Source organism: Hemiscyllium ocellatum, chromosome 42, assembly GCF_020745735.1.
Source record: "Hemiscyllium ocellatum isolate sHemOce1 chromosome 42, sHemOce1.pat.X.cur, whole genome shotgun sequence".
NCBI classification, from domain to species: Eukaryota; Metazoa; Chordata; class Chondrichthyes; order Orectolobiformes; family Hemiscylliidae; genus Hemiscyllium; species Hemiscyllium ocellatum.
This window is the reverse complement of record NC_083442.1, coordinates 35,349,175-35,369,767: the sequence shown is the minus strand read 5'-3', so window position 1 is coordinate 35,369,767 and position 20,593 is coordinate 35,349,175. Positions and strand designations below refer to the sequence as shown.

At 42.8% G+C, this 20,593-nt stretch overlaps 1 protein-coding gene across 1 annotated transcript in view; it reads left to right on the top strand.

Moving 5' to 3' along the window:
* The window catches only part of LOC132834688 (sorting nexin-1-like), a 33,859-nt gene extending 19,777 nt beyond the window's left edge, over window positions 1–14,082 (top strand). The window contains exons 7-15 of the mRNA XM_060853646.1: window positions 330–408; window positions 4,275–4,350; window positions 4,706–4,819; window positions 5,998–6,091; window positions 9,030–9,235; window positions 9,785–9,928; window positions 12,096–12,176; window positions 12,317–12,388; window positions 13,930–14,082. Coding sequence (XP_060709629.1) covers window positions 330–408; window positions 4,275–4,350; window positions 4,706–4,819; window positions 5,998–6,091; window positions 9,030–9,235; window positions 9,785–9,928; window positions 12,096–12,176; window positions 12,317–12,388; window positions 13,930–13,980 — 917 coding nt within the window. The 3' untranslated portion in view covers window positions 13,981–14,082. The remainder of the gene's footprint in view (window positions 1–329; window positions 409–4,274; window positions 4,351–4,705; window positions 4,820–5,997; window positions 6,092–9,029; window positions 9,236–9,784; window positions 9,929–12,095; window positions 12,177–12,316; window positions 12,389–13,929) is intronic.
* Window positions 14,083–20,593: the final 6,511 nt, after the last annotated feature.

The following is a 20,593-nucleotide window of genomic DNA, read 5'->3' as shown; positions in this document are numbered from 1 at the left end:
GCCTCCCACTTACACAAGTGACTTTTGCCAGGTATTCGTTTGGAGGTGAGAAGGGCAACTACAACCATTGGAAGGAATTGATTCAACTGGGCCAAATCCACTCTAATCCCCACCTGCTTCATAAATACTGGCAAAGTAATGCAAATAGAGCTACTGACCACACTCAGTCGAATACTGGTGTTAGCTGCTAATGAGCAGATGGTGGCAGAGGCCAACTTGGTGTTGGCTGCACACTCTATTCTTTCCTTCCTGTTCCCTCTTCTCCCCCTGTGCCCCCCCCCCAAAAAAAAACTACCCAGATTTCTAATATGGGTTCTGCTTTGGATAAGGTATGACCAAAGTGAAAGTTGGGAAAGAAGATTCTTCCTCTGCTGAGTTCCTGGAGCGGAGGCGAGCTGCATTAGAAAGGTGAGTACCCAAAGAAATTGGAGGGAGCTACAATGACAATCTCAACCTTCAATCTACATTTTCATATAATGTAAGTAGATGCTTGGATAAGGAGTTGAGAGTAATGAGGAACAGGCAGGGATATGAAGTTAAGACTGCAGTCACACCATTCTTGATTTTATTAGCTTGTTGGGTTTATTTGTTAAACTTGTCCTGAGGTGTAAGGAAAAGTGGTGTCGAGCCTGAAAGATTGGGGAAACTGACTAAGTTCAGTCAGATATTTGGGTTTTAAGGTGCCTTGAAGCGGGGACACCATGGTTGAAGTGGAGAAATTCATTCTTCAGGTGGATTGTAAAATGTGAGGGAAGAGATTTGAGCAAATAGAATTTTTGAAGGTGGAACTAAGGCACCAGTGTATCTTGTCAAAGAAGCTTCTGGGTAAGTGACTTTTGGTGTGATTCTAAGTAGCATGTAAGATGTTGAGCATTAGAATAGTTGAGACTGAAGGGGAGGGGTAAAGTTCAGCTTCATACAGCAAGTGGACTGAATTGGTCTTGATTCTAGATTGTGTGGATCACAATTCTGTGGCTTGATTTACAAGTCTGTACAGCAGGAGCCTGTTCTGGTCATCTCAAGTCAGGTGAGACAAAGCAAAACATTTGCACATACTTTGGTCAAACTAAGGTCACAGGCTAGCAAACTATTCCAATGGAAGCTGGTTTATTATCTGGAATTTACCAAAATGCCAATTTTCAGTGTTTTCAGCTGCTTTTGAAGGCAGCTTATATGTTCAGCTACTCTTTTTTTTAAACCACTGGGAACCATAAAAAGTGAATTGAATAAATATGCAGATACTGTAGTCAAATTTTACTGGTTTCTTCGTCCATGCTCACTGCCCCTCAGTGTGACACCCTCCAGTATGTGCCTACAGTCTTTAAACAAGCTCAGTAGCTGACTTCAGACCAGAATCAAATCTGTGACATCATGTAGTCTGTTATGGTCTGGTATCATTTGCCTTTTCTTATCCAGTCTGGAAAATAACTTGCTGTTGGTGATAGTGAGTGAATGCCCCACCTGTTCATGTAGGCTTATTTCTTATAAGATTAGTTATTGTAAATTGTCCTGTTTTATCTGTTACACATTGCTTTCAGCAGTTTATCTGACACACTAGGTCTCAGTATTTTACTAGCTGCTATTCTGCCAGTGTCTATTATAAACTCTTTTGTGATTCTGCCATTCTTCTCAAATTATCTTTGTAGAATCCTTTAGTGTACAGAATTAATTTAGTTCCTCTGCCTCCCCTGGTGCAGGAGGAAAATGGAGAGGGGGAGGGAGGACAGGGAAGTGACTTGTGTTGAACAAGATGGTAAATGTCACAGTCCCTTTAGGGAACGTGTACTGATACTCAAGCCCCTCTACTCCTGAGGATCACCCCAGAAGTTAATCAAATTACTCACTCTTCATTGTCCTGTCTGAACTCTGGTTGACAAAGTCCATCAATATATACTTCTGCCAGCTGAAACTCTGTTCATCTTTTAAGTCCCTATATGTGCACACATACAGAAACTCATGTATGTTATTGGTGACGAGAGAAGTGTTAGGGGCACAGTTTAATAGCAACAGTTGCCAGGATTTGATGAGATGTCCCTGTTTTTTTTTGCTGCTTTGGTCTCCTTATTAGATTCTTTTAAGAAATAAAGTACTGAATGTTACACTAAAGAATAGTTTTACCTCATGGTTTAGAGGCAACAGCTGAAAGCAACTGGTAAGAGAGTATAGCTAGATGTCTTCCAGGTTTTCTTTCATTGCACAGAAGACGTTGTGTCTCGTGCGCTTGCTCTGTCTCGCGCACACACTCTCTCTTCTGGAGTCATCTGTTCCTGGAAGTTCTGTGTTCATCTACTGTCTCTTGATGTTTGCTGTTCTCATACACCCAGAATGATGTGGTGTCTTACACATATTCCCCATCATGCCTAAAGCAACAATGTAAACACAACACTGAGTTCCATGAACTTATTTTTTTTTTTAAAAAGTGCAGTTGTTCTTCTTTCTTCACCACCATCCCACCCCCCCAACCCAGTCTTTGCTTTAACGCAGTCCTTTCTCTAGTTTTGTCCATAAATGCAATAAAGATGTGGCCTTTGCTTAAAGCAGGAGTACTGACATTCTTTTCCCTTGCCTGTGCAGACCTCTTGAACTGTGTGTTATACAGCAAGCAACTAGAGTGGTAAATGATTTGTTAGCTTTTAGTAGATTGTAGTAGAAGAGTACAGTGCAATGATTGGCATTTGTGAGGCCTTTTCTGCAGTACTGTATATCATTTTTGTGTCTTTGCTGAAGACAATATTTACTTTGGGAAGGCTGCACATGATTTCAGCTGACCAGTTCCTGGGATGGAGGGGTCCTCCTCCGAAGAAAGATGGAGTCGGCTAGGCTAGTACTTCCTGGAACTTAGAATGAGCAGTGATCTGATCTAATTCAAATATTAGTAATTTGATAGTGCTGAGAAAATGTTTTCACCCAATTAGGGAAATCTAGAACTGAGTCAATTTTAGAGCCTAAGAACATGAGGAATAGGAGTAGGCTATTCAGCCCTTCAAGCTCACTGTGCTATTCATTGAGATCATGGGCCGTCTTGTATTTCAATGCCATTTTGCAAGATGGTGTTGGTAGCACAGCGGCCATGCTGTGGGAGCTTGGATACAAATCCCATTTTGCAAGATGGTGAAACTTGAATGCAATAAACTCTGGAATTCTAATGTCACGAATGATATGTAATGGCAACCTTTTACCATCTTGTGTGAAGAAATTCCTCATCAGCCTGAAATAGTTTGCCTTTTGTGCGACGACTATCCTTACTCTGGCGCTATCCACGTCATTATCTTTCCTTAGGATCTTCCTTAGTTTTACCATGTCCCCTTCTGGATTTCTATTTTACATAACCCCCTGTTCTTTCCATACTATAGGACATTAACTGTTTTGAATCCTCTGCCATAAACTTTCCCCTTTTTAATCTGATCCGGTATGTTCATTGACATGTGTTTGTTTTTCCAAAACTGCCTTCGATCTTAGAGCTGTGGTTACTGTCACCAAACTGATTCCACACTGACAATTCTGTCAGTTGCTCAAATAATCCAGCACATGTTTTCTTGCATACTACCTAAATTTTCATCCTTCTCAAAATCACGTTAATTAGAATAGTGGATCAGTGTTTAGACTAAGATGAGGAATTTCTTCACTTGAGGGTGTCCCCAAAGAGTGTGGATGATCAAGCTTTGTGTATACAGATGTTTTTAGGTACCATGGGAATGTGGAACTGAAGTAAATTCGATCCTATTGTCGTGTTTACCAAGGTACAGTGAAAAGTGCTGTTTTACATGCTGTTCAGGCAGATCGTACCATTCAAAGTGCATCAGGGGCGCAGGTCAGAGTGCAGAATAGTGTTACAGTAGCAAAGAAGTTGCACAGAGATCAGAATTAACATTTTTGAGGTTGAGGGGCAGCCATGCTCTCTGGCAGAATGGTTTGAAAGGGCCAAATGGACGACTACAATTTCCTATACCTTTGAAGACCTGGTGATGTTGACCAGTTTGGTACCTTGTGCACTAGGTGGCATCTGACCTACAACTGCTTGGCTTTAGCTGCATTCTGACTTTTGCATGGAGTATGAGGTTTAATTTTAAAATTAGGGTGCATTTCTGTAAATGATAATACAGACAGCTGTCCATTATGCTGTGTTAACATGGGCATTTCTAAAAATTGTGTACAATTTATTGTAAATACCTATCTGGAAAGCATAATTGGGTGTATGCAGATTTGATATTTGCTTGATATATTAAAATAACTTAACTCCAAAGAAAACTGCCAACCCTCTGGTATCATTCCAGATATCTACAGAGAATCATCAAGCACCCAACGCTCTTGCAGGATCCTGATGTGAGAGAGTTCTTGGAAAAAGATGAGGTAATGCCTGATAAAAATAAGGTAATCTCCTCCATTGTGGCAAGAGAGGGTTTGCTTTTACCTTGTTTTGCAAGGTGGTGTGAATGTAGCATGAGTAGCAGTCTTGCTCCTTGTTAATGTGCTAACTGTTCTAATTGTTCATGTTTGCTAGTGATTTATATTTTTATTATTGACTTTTAAAATGACTGCTATCAAAAAGTTGCTCTAACATTGATCATGCATGCCAATGGTTAACTTTCCAGGATTAGAAATCTAGTGGAAATTGTCTCCGACTAATTGTTTGTGTGGGTGGGACATAGTGGTTTTTGGGGAGCAGTGTTCTTTATAGCATTGACATTTCAATCTGATTTTACAGTTGCCACGAGCAGTAAACACTCAAGCTTTAAGTGGTGCTAGTCTCCTTCGGATGGTGAACAAAGCTGCCGATGCAGTCAGCAAGATGACCATCAAGATGAATGAGTCCGATATCGTAAGTGTTTTTGCTATTGTGGAATGAGCAATAGGCTTCACGTTGTTTAATGTTCCCTATGTGTAAGTGATTTGATTCTGACCTCTGTAGATGAGCTGAAGGATGACTTGTGTGTTACATGAAAGTATTAAATAATACTCAGAAAAAGCGCTAAAGGTAGTAGTTGAGTGGATACTTTTGAGTGGTCAGAAAGACCTATAGCCAATCTTGTGGTTTCTGTTGACTTGACCAGTTCCAAGAATAGAAATAGGAGCAAAAAAGACCAGCTTGTTCCTTTTGCTGAACCTGTCAGCCATGGAGAAGAAATCCTATTCCTGATCTCCCCACACACCCTCATCCTTAATGTGAGCAGTGGGTGAAGGATCCTTCTGTATAGTAACCTTATGGGGTTCTGGGTTTGGTCTGTGATGTGCCCGTTACTGACCTGACGTACTGTATTGTGTTGAAGAGAATGTATATTGCTTTTGTTTCTCTGAATCTTAGCTATTTGATTCTAAAAGTTGGAAAATTATCTGCTTATGATTTACATAAGAGTCACCACTGGGTCACATCTGGGTGTTTTTATTTAATTTCCTTGCTTTTCAATGTTGGGAGGTCATGTTGCAGCTGTCCCGGACATTGGGTAGGTCACTTTTTTGGAATATTGTGTGCAATTCTGGTCTCCTTCCTATCGGAAGGATGTTGTGAAACTTGAAAGCGTTCTGAAAAGATTTGCAAGGATGTTGCCAGGGTTGGAGGGTTTGAGCTATAAGGAGAGGTTGAATAGGCTGGGACTGTTTTCCCGGGACATCGGCTGAGGGGTGACCTTTAGAGGTTTAAAATCAGGAGGGGCATGAATAGGATAAATAGGCAACTTTAAGGGGCCACTTTTTCACAGGGTTGAGAGTGTATGGAATGAGTTGCAGGAAGTGTTGGAGCCTGGCACAATTTACAGCATTTTAAAAAGCATTTGGTTGGGTGTATGAATAGGAAAGGTTTAGAGAGACGTGGGACTAGATTATTTAGGATATTTTAGGTCGGCGTGGACAAGTTGAACTGAGGTCCGTTTCCATGCTGTACATCTGACTCTGACTCTGTGAACCAGTTGGAAACCCTCTGCATGAAAAATATGGACTGAGACGGCTCCATTCCCATCTATACTCATTTTCTGTGTGTGATTATTTCTGTTCCATCTTCAGTGGTTTGAAGAGAAGTTTCAGGAGATTGAGAATGAAGACCAACAAATACGCAAGCTTCATGCAGTTGTTGAAACATTAGTCAATCATAGAAAAGGTGAGGCCAGTAGGATTGGCATAAACTTAATTAATTAAACTAATCTGTTTTGCAAACTGTCAAGTTTGCATTTTCCCTTTTTTTTTTGTTTTGAAGAAGTCAATAAATAATTTGTATGGAGAGAACTGGCCAATGTCATGGGTCATAATGAAGGAACCACTTCTGTTAAAGCAGTAGGATGTGTGGTTTTTAGGGCCTAGTGGATTACTTTAGGCTAAGTGGTTTATGGTTCACAAATGTACTATGCTGTTTTAGAGAGGTGGGGTTAACTATACATTACTGGAAGAAGGCAGTAGTTATTGTTATAAGTTTTATTTAAGACTGGGTGAGGTTGATTAGCACTAGGAAGCTCATCAAAAACATCAAATGCATTGCTGCCAAACGTGAACTCAATGTTCACTTTCAGTTTTTTTGGAGCACTGAAGCCTAAAGGGGAATTGGAAGTGAATGCTTATTATGGACAGATTTTCCATGGTTACCTTCCACTGTTCCAGTTCAATGCTACTTGGAAGAGTCCCAGGGATATAGAGGGCCAAGATTTATCAACTAGTCAAGTTCCAACCTCCATTCAGTCTGGAATTGTGTAAGTGTAGTATGTATGTTACAGGGAAACATTCCCTTCAGAGAAAGGAACCCAGATTCACTCTTTAGGTATTTAAGCAATAAACAAGTTTGTCCAGTTTTGAAAAAAAACACTAACCACCTATCAGCAAACAGCTGATGTGCAGAGTACTCAACTATGGAGAAAATAGTCTAGTGTAGTACAAGATTGTGGTTTAGGCACTTTTGAGACAGTTGAATCCTGTTATACCTGGAGTGTGAGAGGACAGTATAGCTTCACGCTATATCTGACCTTTGTCCCTATCCCAGAAGTTTTTGATGGGGACAGTGTTGAGGGAACTTTCCTTTTGTTTACTTTAAGAGTAGCTGGAGCTGTACTCTGCTTCCTTAATTCTTCCACCACTCTCCACCCAACTATTCCCTACACCACAAGAGTAGAGGTGTATTTTATTTAGTTATCCTAGGGCGCAGCATGCAATACCTTTTCTAAATGATAGTCTGTTATAGGAAGGAACTCTGACCTCTGTATAGGCAGAATGGGTGCAGATATGATTTGTACAATCTCTCCCCAGCAACTGAGTGACTGTGTGTTATCTCCTGTATGACCTTCCTCATAATTATCTTTACAGTTCGTACTGGGCCATGCCAAAATAAACTGCCTCGTTTAGCTGCAAGTTCCAAACAAAACGTTACCTTTTTCTCAGTGCAAATTTTCTTAATGAGATCACAGTATGTAAGGAAGTGTCTAGAAATAGTGGATGCATTGGTTATCATTTTTCTCAAGATGCTATAGTCTCTGAAACCGTTTCTATAGATTGGACAGCAGCTAATGTAATCCTTCTTTTTAAAAAGGGAGAGAAAAACCTGGGAATTGCAGGCTGGTTAGCCTGACCACGATAGAAGGGAAATGCCAGAGCAGGTAACAATTAATAGTGAAGCATTTAGAAAACAGTGACTCTTTCTAATCCAGTCAATGTGGATTCCCAAAAGGGAAATTGTTCTGGACAAATCTATTGGAATTGTTTTGAGGATGAAACCAGTCGTATGGATTAGGAAGAACTAATGGTTTACTTGGATTTTCAGAAGGCTTTTGATATCCCAAATGAGAGATTAGTGTGTAAAATTAATTAGTGTGGGATTGGAGATGGTGGTACTGACACGGACGAGGAACTGGCTGGTAGATAAAAAACAGGTAGGAATCGATGGGTCACTTTGGCTGTCAGTGACCAGTGGGTACCAGACAGATCAGTGCTTGGACTCAGCTATTCCCAATATATGAAAAATTTTAGATTGGGAACTAAGTGCAATAACTTCAAGTTTGCAGATGACAGTTGGGTGGGAGGATATAGAGTTGCTTCAGTGTGATTTAAGTGAGTGGGCAAATGCATGGCAGATTAAATTTAATATGAATAAATGAGTTAACCATTTTTGGTGGCAAAAGTAGCAAAGTGGATCATCTGATTGTGTTGCAACTCCCCCTTTCCTGATCTGAATCTCCTTGTTCACCAGTCGTTGAAAGTAAACAAGCAGGTGATGAAGAATACAGATGGGGTTTTGGCCTTCGTTGCACCAGGATTTGGGTACAAAAGCAGAGATGTCTTGCGACAATTGTATGGCGTCTTGGTGAGACTGTACATAGAGTACTGCGTGAAGGTTGGCCCCCTTTATCTGAGGGAGGATGTAGTGGCCATGGAGGGAGTGCAGTGAAGGTTTGAGATTGCTTCCTGGGATGGAAAGAGTGATGTACGAAAATTGTTTGGACAGGTTGGGATGTGTTCATTGGAGTTCACAAGAATGAGGGCTGGGGGTAGATTCTCATAGAAGCTTACAATATTCTAACAGGACTGGACAGTATAAATGCAGGAAGGCTGTTCCTGATGACTGACTGGTGAGCCAGGGTCAGGTATTAAGAATATGGGTTAGGCCATTTAGGACTGAGATGAGCAATTTCTTCAAATGGCAAGCAGTTGGAATTTTCCACCACCGAACACAGCTGAAGACAAATATTGAACATTTTCTTGGAGATGGATATGGTTTATAAGGCTAAAAGGATCAAAAGCAGAAACCAGGTACTGAGTAGATCAGCCATGATCCTATCAAATAGCAGAGGAAGCTTGAACCGATTGGCTTACTCTTCCTATTGTGTGTTTCAAAGAAATTACATGTTGGGGAGGCTAAATGATTTGAGGAACTTGGAATTTTTTTGAGACAAGCTGAACTGAAATTGCAGATGAAATTGAGCTGTTAATAAAGTGAGTACTGGTACTAGTCATACTGCTGACAGAAACTATTAGGTCTCTAGTGGGTGTGTATTTAAATAAATCTCATTTCTGAAGGTACTAAATTGACTTGTGCTTAAATTCTGTTTGATCATCAGAGCTTGCGATAAATACGGCCATCTTTGCAAAGAGTGCTGCCATGCTGGGGAGCTCCGAGGATCACACAGCATTATCCCGGGCACTGTCACAACTTGCAGAGGTTGAGGAGAAGATTGAGCAGCTTTACCATGAGCAAGCCAACAATGACTTCTTCCTGTTCGCTGAGTTGCTGAGTGACTATATCCGTCTGATTTCTGCAGTGAGGGTACCTGCTGTTGCTAATGGTGCCACCTTGGTTCTCAGCTTCTCGAATGTCAAGTGCATTTTCTGACTGCTGGGTTATCACTCCGTTTTCTGTTTGGGTCATTTGCGTACAAAGGACTTCAGCTGATAAATGAGTTGTGTTAAGGGATGAGTGAACCTGTCATGGTGAAATCTGGGCTCTGAGGAGATTACCAAACTATGTGCTGGAGGAATAATTATTTTGAGGAGAGGGCATATCTTCTCTCATGTTCCCCTTAAAGTGATGATTCTATGATTTGAAGATATTTCTGATACTTTGCTCAAAAGGCTATTCTTCTCCCTCACAGGGAGCTTTGACCAACTCTTTTAAGGGGAGAGTCGGTTCTAGCTGGATCTTGAATCCGCCTGTCTCCATCACTGGGTGGAGATCAGGATCAAGAGTCCTTGAAGGCACAGACCAGCCTCCTGTGATGACCCCAGTTATGAGCTAGCTTCTCCAATTGGTGCATGTAATAGTATGTGGCAGTTTAACCTAGACACTGAGTACTGTGGTCTGGTTATCTTGGTGCAGGGAGTCTTTGACCAACGGATGAAAGCATGGCAGCGTTGGCAAGATGCTCAGACCACACTGCAAAAAAAGCGAGAAAATGAAGCTCGATTGATTTGGGCCAACAAACCTGACAGACTGCAACAAGCTAAAGATGAGATATCCGAGGTATGGGGCTCATAGGGGTCGCACCTGCCTGATTAAACCAATTGAACAGGTGGAAGTTGAGCATTAATTGTTCTGTGCTTTTTACTAACACACATGCAGGCCTTGGTTTTCTTAGCCAGCAGTTTTGGTGCTAGTCACTGTACAACCAGTTTTTTGTTTTGGGGGGGAGGGGAGGGTGTGGGAAGAATGTCAGTTAGCTCATTTGGCTGAATGGTTGATACCCTTGCAGCTCAGGTCACCTCTCCCCTCACTTGACGGATGATAGTCCTTGTGTCTGAGTGGTGCAGTTACTACTTTTGCAACCAATAAACCCCTTAACGCATCAATCATATTTGTGCTGCACACTATTTGCCAGTACTGTTTGCATAGGTTCAGATCTTTCCCTCACCATTGACCAAGTTGAGTGAGACAGTCTATAATCTGTAGATGTACACACAATATCTGCTAGGAAGGTAGAAGTGGAATTGTTTGGTTCCCACTGCCTTCCATAGGCAGTATGAACTGCAGAAACTAGAAAGGTCTCATGTTTCAGCTCGGATTTGTGCTCTGTGAGCTGACCACAGTTGGTGTGCTGCTAAAATTGGTGTCTGCATGTTAGAGTGAAACTCTGTCTCCCTCGCAGCGATGCAGTAACTAATCTGGAATGTGGGAACTGTTTGACCTATCGAGTGAGAAATTCGTTTGGTTTGGTTTGTGACAGCTTCCCACACTTCAATAAATTGCCAGTGTGCATCCAGATTCTGTTATGAATGCTCAGTGACTGGACAGAACACCAAAGGGCACCCTGGATCAGTGAGGTTTGTGCAGTAGCAGGGATTTACCCTCGGAAGGGGAAAACAACAATGCCACAGAAGACTGCAATGGATTAGTTGCAGTGGATCTATTCCATTGTGAAAGAGACGTTAACTTCTGCCTCCTGTTTTCTAACTTTTAACTTCAACTTACCAAACTTCTAACTATTTTCTAACTGCATCCAAGTCCCACTTCATCCTGGCCCCTCTGCTCACTTAAGGCGTTGCTTAACTGATGTCCAGTTTTCTCCGTGTGGGTCACTTCTGGCCGAGGTCACCGTGAAAGTCTTGCTGCCTAACCTTTTCACTTGCCTAAGATGTGATTTTTCTCTCTCACGCACGCGCTGTTGGCTCAAAGCAGCCTTATGGTCCTATGGCAACTTTACCTTTTTATCACCAGTCAAGCCCTTGATTCATAGATAATCATGCAGCACACTATTGGCTTTCGAAATCTCTAGTCATCCCTGATTCTGTCACCCTGACTATATCCTCTCCTTCCAGACTTAGATTTTCTGTGCTGTTCTAATTCTGACCTCTTGAATATCCCTAATTTTCCTTGTTCACCATTGGCATCTTAACTTGGGCACAACAGCTGAAGGCATGGAATTGCCTTTCTGGATCTCTACAGCTTGTGTTTTTGTTTTGTATAAAGTGCTCTGTAAAGCCCACCTCTCTTTAATCAATTGTTTAGTCTCCTGCCCAGTATCTCTTTGGGTCCTTAGTATCCGTTTTGCCCATGTGACGTGCTTTAGGATGTTTTACTATGTCAGAGGTTCTCTGTAAATGCATGTTTTGTCTGCATTAGGTAAGTGTAGACCTTTCAAGCACTGAAATTGGGGTGGTGATCTGTACAGCCACAACGTGATGTTCCAACTCTATGGTCAATGCACTGACCAACAAAGGCAAACGTGCCAGATGCCATTTTCACACCCTGTCTACCTGTGACTCCACTTTCAAGGAACTATGCACTGGCATTCTTAGGTTTCTCTGTTCGGCAACACTTCCTAGGGCCCTACCATTTAAGTGTATCAGTCCTGCCATGAGTCACCTTACCAAATGCACCTCATTCATCTGTTAAACTGTCTGGCACTCCTTGGCCCACTGACCCTTCTGATCAAGATCCCATTGTACCGTGATATACATTTCTCTGATCACTACACCGACAATTTTGATGTCATTTGTGAACTTACTAACCATACCTCCTCTATTTATGTCCAAATCATTTATATAAATGACGAAAAGCAGTGTGTGTGGAGTTTTGAGTCTGGTGTGTCTCTGTTCTGTTAGAGCTGAAATACTCTGCCATTGAGGCAGAAAAGGCTGCGTGAGACCCAGTGAATGATGGAAGTGATGCTAATTAGTTCCTCTGTTTCTAGTGGGAGCCCAAGGTTCTACAGTGTGAGAGGGATTTTGAGCGGATCTCCCTAACCATTCGGAAGGAAGTTGCTCGGTTTGAGGTAACTCTCTCTTTTAAAGGAGTCTGCTAAAACCGGCTGTGGCTTTTATGAATGACCCTAGTCAGCTAGGGATACTGGGGCTGTTACTTGCTGCAGTTGGAGCCTCTTATGTTTTAAATCTCTTTTTTTTATGCTTTCAGAAAGAACAAATCAAAGACTTCAAAAGTCGGATTATTGTGTATTTGGAAACACTTCAGAACTCACAGCAACAGGTGAGCTAATACCTGAGCATTTTCTTATTCTTTTAAAACAGCTTGTTGTTTGTATCCTGTTCCAGATACTGTTTAATATGAGAAGCTGGAATCTTGCTATAGAATGTTAAATGATTGATTGGAGGGGCTGGAGAGGGATGTTTGGTAGATTTTCAGAACATATCTATTTCAGAAGTTATTCAACAAACTACCTAATGAATTGCGTATAGCTCCTTGGTCTACACCTTACCATCAAGAAGATCAAGAGCAGCAGATAATGCACATTCCCTCCAAGCTACTCACCATCTTGACTTGGAAATATCATTGTTCATTCAGTATCACTGGGTCAAAATCCTGCGAATCTCTCTGTGGGTTTACCTACACCTTGAGGAGTGTAACAGTTCAAGGAGGCAGCTTACCACCTTCCCTAGAGAAATTAAGGATGGCCCAACCAGTGAAGTACCCACCATGATTAAAAAATGCATGGAAAATTTCCATCTACAGCCATCCCCTCCAAGTGTATCTCCATCCTGACATTTACGACATATTTCTGTTGTTTCATTGTCACTGGGTCAAAATCCTGGAGCTCCCTTCCTAATAGCACTGTGGGTGTCCCTCTTTTTTCCCCCCCAAGGACTGCAGCAGTTTGAGGTCAGGTCAGGTCAGTAAGGGATGGCAGGAAGCACTAGCCTGGCCAGTTTCCTCTGTATCTCGTGGATTAACTAGTTGAAAAGCATAGGGTGTGGGGGAGAGGCAGACAATCAACACAAGTGTACCAGTTCAGGGAACCGAGTTGGAGGATTTGAAGAAGCAATTTAGATTTGGAATGGGTGGGGGGTGGAAGTAGCAATTCTGATTTTGAGTTGATGGACATTTTCTCATTTCTAATCTTTTAGACACTTTCACCATGAAACAGTGTTATAAAACTTGCTTTTATCCAAGGAATGAGCTTCCTCAGTTGAATGCTTTCCCTATTCCCCTCCAACCGGAGCCCTTCTAATCCGTTTTTAGCGCACTGGTTCAACTTATCACTGTCCCAAAATGAAATGGGGTTATAGTTAGGCTCAGTTGAGGCAATTCAAATGAAGATTAATTGATAGATTCTAAGCAAATAGTGTGTGTGTGAGAGAGAGAGAGAAGTTGAGTTGAAGTAGAGCGTCAGAAAGACAATAGCTTGGGAGATCTCTAATTCCATTTTGCTCAGAGTTGCATTATCCCTTGTAAGCAACAGCAGCAGGATCGTGCTGAAGGATTTGAGTTAGCTTTTTGTAAGTTTGCAGGAGTTGGGAGTCTCAGCCTCTGGGGCATTCTAAGGTGAGACAATAATCTAAATTTCCTCTTTGATGCCAGCAGCCCTTTTAAATTTTCATGCAGGAGTGGTAACTAAAGGTTCCCACGTGTGTAAGGGCTGTGTGCAGAGTCTTGTGTTGCCAAGCAGCTTGTAGGGAATAGCAAAACTACAGATCAGAAAGTGTTTAAAAGCTGAGTTTCATTTGCAGTTTATTTGCAAATCGACTTTTGTTTCAATTACTGAACCTCCTAACAATACTCTCTGTTGACAGCTCATCAAATACTGGGAAGCTTTCCTACCAGAAGCAAAAGCCATTGCGTAGTGGAACTGAAAACTGAGTGGACACTTGCTGCCTTTTATATTGTACCTCCAGCCTATAAGTGAATCTGCAATATCACCTATAAAAGGGGACACTTTTTTTTAATGGTTGCAGGTTTTTCTTGCTCTTCCTATGATAAATCTTGAAGAATTATCTTTTGTTTTCATATATTTTCTTATGAATTGATCAGTGGGGAAGCCGGATTGTGATGGAATTTGAATTTTTTGAATGGCCATTGCAGATATGGGTTTGGGAGGGGGAGGGAGAGGAGGGAGGGGAGTGGAGATATTATCAGAACTTGTCCCCATAGCATCCACTCTTTTTCTCCTAATGACAAACTCCTGCTCTTCTCTAACAGACATGCTACTTTTGACATGTTGGGGTTTTTTAAATAAAAGAAAACCTGTCTTTCCTTCATCCTGAGTTCCACAGATCTGTAAGAGGACCAAAGATTTTGAGGGCTCCAAGTGTTGAGAGCTATGTAGTCAGGACCAGGACAGCCAGCGGTGGAACATCAGACTGACACCTTTTAAAACTCTAATCGAGCTTTCAAAACAGTACTACAGCTGGCCTGGAACTCCAAGCAGCCAGTACTAATGGCCAAACCATGATTGCCAGTACATGAATAGGCAACATTGTTTACACATGTCCTCTTTTCTCTGAACCTGCATCCATGCTGTTTGTATTGTTTTCCTGCTAGTCTTTGGAACTTTGCATTAGCATTATAGTTAGCTGCTGGACTGAATAGAAGTGAAGAAGGTCTCGACAAAATAGATTTATAGGTTAAGTTCACATTAAATACAGTTAAACATGGGGGTCTTAAATATGGACTGTGCTGAGGATTGATAAAGAAATCCTCCCATTTGTGAACTTTCAATGACTCAGCTGCTGTGTTTGGTTAAGGGAGTTCTGTAACATGGTTGTCTCTGGCTGAGATGACTACCCATGTATTCCTGAGCCAAGTTGAATTACCAGCCCTATGTTCCACTTTAAATTTTCTATCTTGTAGTGGTTTCCAAGATTATACTTTTTCACAAGTGTCAAGACAATAAATTGTATGCCATAACTGGAACAAGTGGCTCCATCCAAACATAACCTGTTTACTGTGGCCTGATTTTAGCTGACTAACACTACTGTCCATGCACAAGTGAGCAGTTGCAACTTATTTTGCTTGGTGATGTTTTATGAACTGGTTGTGGAGTCTAAATACAAAGAATTTGGGGGTGAAGAATGAAATTGAGACTGGTTTAAAAAAAAATAAAATGGAAGCCCAATGAGATTTGATTTACAACAGTGCTGTAAAACAACCTGATAAACACTGGTGTATTTAACTCTAATCTGTTTACAGTGCCACAAAAAGGCCCTTGTCACTTGCTCCTCCATTGTCATTGAACTCCTGTAGTAACCATCCAGCCATGAGTAGACTAGCAGGAGAGACTTTCCCTGAAACTGTGACCTGACAAAAAGCCAAGTATCCTTGTCTGCTTTCCTGACTGACAGTCGAAGCTAGTTGGAAGCAACAAGAGCCGTCTGTTTACAAACCTGTTTATGGCCTGCTCTCCTGTATTACTTCAGTATTCTGGAAAAAGGTACTGGTGTCCCTGCACACAATCGGTAATCTTTACTCATTATGCACTAAAACCTTTTTTAAATTTTCAGTTCAATGTACTTTCAGAGGAACTAAGAATTCTCTTTCGCTTTGTTCTCAAGTAGAAAAAAATCAGTTCCTCGTCTAGTTGTGACCTCAACTTTCAAATAAAGTTCATAAATGATTTGCCAAACCTGTTTTAGTTTCTTTTTGTCAAAGTAATAAATTTGTATTACAACCAATTCAAGCACAGTCAGGAATTTGCCTGGTTTCTGCATTGTCAGTGTAATGTAACAGAGCAGAAAATTCCATCTGTGCTGTGTTCACTGAAATGTGACAACCTGTCCTTTTTAGTCATGGGTCAGAAAGGAAATCAGCCAGGATTCTTCCAGTGAAGAATGCAAGCGTGCAGTCAAATCCACTCCATCGGCATGATTCCTTACTTTCAACGAAGGAAGTAGAACTAGAAAGATTTTATCTTGTCTGATTTTGAAATAATTAGATCTGGTTGACAGTCTGTCCCCACACTGCATGTTTGAGTTCTGTGCATACCGTCTGCAAAATATCAATCTTTTCCAAGCTAGTGACTCCTAACCTGGAAGGATGAGGGTAGTGGGCTACATCAGACAACATAACTACCAGTCTCTCACCCTTCTGACATTGGCATTATGCTGCATCTGAATCCTGGACTACCTAGTTCTATGCACAGTGTGTGTCTTTGGAGTAGAGTGAAGGTGGCTCACCACTGTCCAAAGTGCACCTGACTAAGCAGTAGTGACCTGACTATTCCAGTTTTGTTGGTGATGCTTATGTCCTAAGAATGAATAAAATAAATATATTGAGGCATTGTTTTGTATGTAGGTTTCCTCATGAAGGAATGTTTCAGATTTTGTTTTGAACAGATAAAGGAAGAGTCTGGCTGCAAGTGTAGGTGAAGAATAAATTTTGTTTTTGTCACCCCACCCTCTACTGTTGACCACAATGGCTAGGGTTTAATTTGATTTGTGTAATCTAATTATTTTCCTAATTGGAATGTTCCTGGGTCTTGTTCAGCGAATGGATGCTCCTGCTGAAGATCACCACTTGCTTGTATCTTGTGTTACAAGCTCCACGTAATATAAATTGGCATCAAAGAGCACGTTCTAATAGATCTGTTTGGATTTCCAATGAGCTTTTGTCCCTCAGAAGTTTATTTGTGGCACTCTGGCTTCGGAGGTTCCTTGTCTGAAAAGCCCTTTTGATTGAATTTTACATGCAGTGTTTTCATTCCTCTCTTTGTCTGCATTATGTTAAACGCTTTCACTTGCAGCCAAGTTTGAAAAGGGCTGATGGAGCTCGCAGCTGCTGATGCTCATTGGGACACGCTGTCCCTTTTCCTACAAAGGAAATACATTCAATAACTGCTTCAATCATCCTGGTACCCAGGCCACTGTTGATCTCCTCTAGTCCATGTCTGTGGATTGAGATGCTAGGTGTTAGTCATTGAATCTGATTCTTGGCTCAAGCCTGTCTTTTTCAAGAAGAGGGGCAAGTAATCAATTAAGTGTAGAAGGTTCTAAACAATTGTAGGTTAGGGTGGGAATGTGGAAGGAAGGATCAGGGGTACAATATCAGTGTCAGCAGAGTTTTTATATGACTGCCGTTGTTAGTGATTGGAAAAGGGAAGTGGTGTTTGCTGATGTGACAGTATGGTTAGCTGCTGTAGTAATTTGTGTAATCATCAGGCACCTAACTTCCCCCGTGGCTAAGGAAATTAGGGGAAGAGGTTTTTTTTAAATTTCCTTCTGGAAGTCACTGTCTGATGAGCAGAGACTTCCTGTGTGTTAAGTAATCCAAGCAATGTGTATGTTGGTGTTTTATTTCTACGTACAGTGTTTTTATTAGTATATGGCCAGCTCAGTGGGAGCCAGATTTGTTTTCAGGGTACAGTTCTTGTATCTAAAACCACTGGCAGTTCTCACTTGAAAGCTTTGTAGATATTTTCTTTCACAAACTTCTGTCACTTTTCATTCCAGTATTTCTAGCACAAACCATTTGTCTGATTGTCTCTGCCTTGTAGGGACACAATTGTTATTTGGAGAAAGTGGCTAATGAGACAAAATTAAAAATCTCTCAACACCAGGTTATAGTCCAACTGGTGTGTGTTTTTTTTTAAACTTTACCCACGCCAATCCAACACTGGCACCTCCACATCATGCACAAGGCAGACCACCATTCTGATTCCTTGGAGCAGTTTGCATATGCAGTTGGTAAACATGAGCATTCCATTCCAGAGTTTGAAGATGCAAGAAAATTAACCAAAGAAATGCAGATGCGAGAAACTTGAAACAAAAACAAATTACTGGAAAACTTCAGATTGTAGAGAGTCCAGTGTTTTTTATGTAAGATGACTAAAATTAGTTGCTTTGGTGGTAAAAGAAAAGAATCTGGAGTTGATGCTGTCTGTGTTCCTCGTTTCCCATGATTGATAACAGCTACCCGTTCACCACAGCAGTGAATTCACTGAAACTACTGTGCACACTGGAGATCTCGGGTAAAAACAATGACTACAGATGCTGGAAACCAGATTCTGGATCAGTGGTGCTGGAAGAGCACAGCAGTTCAGGCAGCTTCCAACGAGCAGCGAAATCGACGTTTCGGGCAAAAGCCCTTCATCAGGAATAAAGGCAGTGAGCCTGAAGAGATAAGCCTGGGGATGGTTGGGGTGGGGAGAAAGTAGCATAGAGTACAATGGGTGAGTGGGGGAGGGGATGAAGGTGATAGGTGGAAAAGGAGCTAGGCAGATCAGACAAGTCTGGACAAGTCATGGGGACAGTGCTGAGCTGGAAGTTTGGAACTCGGGTGATGCCCTGGAGTTGAAGTGTTCCAAGGCGGAAGATGAGGCGTTCTTCCTCCAGGCGTCTGGTGGTGAAGGAGGCCCAGGACCTCCATGTCCTTGGCAGAGTGGGAGGGGGAGTTGAAATGTTGGGCCACGGGGCGGTGTGGTTGATTGGTGCGGGTGTCCCGGAGATGTTCCCTAAAGCGCTCTGTTAAGAGGTGCCCAGTCTCCCCAATGTAGAGGAGACCGCAACGGATACAATAAATGATATAGGTGGATGTGCAGGTAAAACTTTGGATGTGGAAGGCTTCTTTAGGACCTTGGCTAGAGGTGAGGGAGGAGGTGTGGGCACGGGTTTTACAGTTCCTGCGGTGGCAGGGGAAGGTGCCAGGATGGGAGGGTAGGTTGTGGGGGGGTGTGGACCTGACCAGGTAGTCACGGAAGGAATGGTCTTTGCGGAAGGCGGAAAGGGGTGGGGAGGGGAATATATCCCTGGTGGTGGGGTCTTTTTGGAGGTGGCGGAAATGTCGGCGGATGATTTGGTTTATGTGAAGGTTTGTAGGGTGGAAGGTGAGCACCAGGGGCAGTTGGAGGGGTGGGGTCTGAGGGCGGAGGTGCGGGATGCGGTCGAGATGCGTTGGAGCGCATCTTTAACCACGTGGGATTGGATATCCATGGTGAAGATGAGACGTTGGGGGCCGGTGAAACGGAAGTCTTGGAGGAGGTGGAGGACGTGGGTGGTGTCTCGAACGTATGTGGGGAGTTCCTGGACTAGGAGGGATAGGACAGTGTCGAGGTAGGTAGAGATGAGTTCAGTGGGGCAGGAGCATGCTGGGACAATGGGTCGGCCAGGGTGGTCAGGCTTGGGAAGGAGGGAGAATCGGGCAGTGCGGGGTTCCCGGACTGTGAGGTTGGAAGCTGTGGGTGGGAGATCTCCTGAGGTGATGAGGTTCTGTACGGTCTGGGAGATGATGGTTTGGTGATGGGGGTGGGGTCATGGTCGAGGGGGCAATAGGAAGAGGTGTCCTCGAGTTGGCGTTTGGCTTCAGCGGTGTAGAGGTCAGTGCGCCAGACTACCACTGCGCCCCCTTTATCCGCTGGCTTAATGGTGAGGTTGGGATTGGAGCAGAGGGATTGGAGGGCTGTGCATTGTGAGGGTGAGAGGTTGGAGTGGGGGAGGGGGGTAGACAGGTTGAGGCGGTTAATGTCCCGGCGGCAGTTGGAAATGAAGAGGTCGAGGGCAGGTAATAGGCCAGCGCGGGGTGTCCAGGTGGATGGAGGGGTCCTCGGAAGGTGGGCGGGGTTCCTGATTCTGAAAGTAAGCTCGGAGGCGGAGGCGATGGAAGAATTGTTTGACGTCATGGCGTGTATTAAATTCATTGATGCATGGATGGAAGGGGATGAAGGTAAGTCCTTTGCTGAGGACTGATCGTTCGTCCTCAGTGAGGGGGAGGTCTGGAGGGCTGGTGAAAACCCGGCAGGGCTGGGAGCTGGGATCTGGTGTGGGTGTGGAGCTGGGAGTGGGGTTGGAGCCAGTAACTGGAGTGGGTGTGATGATGGGGGGAATGGGGGTAGAGTCATGAGCAGGGGTAGTGTTCGCCTCGGGGTTCTGGGGGGTGGGGATAGTGACAGTGGGATCTGTGGGGGGCGTGTCAGCAGAATGCAGGTGAGTGGTGCTGGTGGGGGTGGAAGTGGTGGCAGACACGGCAGTCGGGGTGGCGGAAGTCACTGAGCATGTGGCATCACAGGCTCTCTGCCTTTATTCCTGATGAAGGGCTTTTGCCCGAAACGTCGATTTCGTTGCTCGTTGGATGCTGCCTGAACTGCTGTGCTCTTCCAGCACCACTGATCCAGAATCTGAAGAACTCAGCAGATCTCACAGTACTAGGGTTCAATTTAATTCTTCGTAAATGTTATCCAGTTAGTGCTGAGTGGTTTGCTTCTGATTCATTAGTTATCCTGACATCACCATAACTTATTGACCTCAATCACAATTAAACATTAGTTTATTCAGAAGTCGATGTGTATTAGTTCTTTCTAAAATAGTTTTCTCTTCCCCAAATGACACTGAGATGTTCCTTGGGTTGCCAATTCTTAGCATCTTCCTTTGGTTTATTTAAATTCTCTTAAATTTGCAGGTTCTTAGATAAAATGAAATGGCATCACCCCACTTCTCTAAACTGTGATTCACTGGATGTGGGTGGCCATAT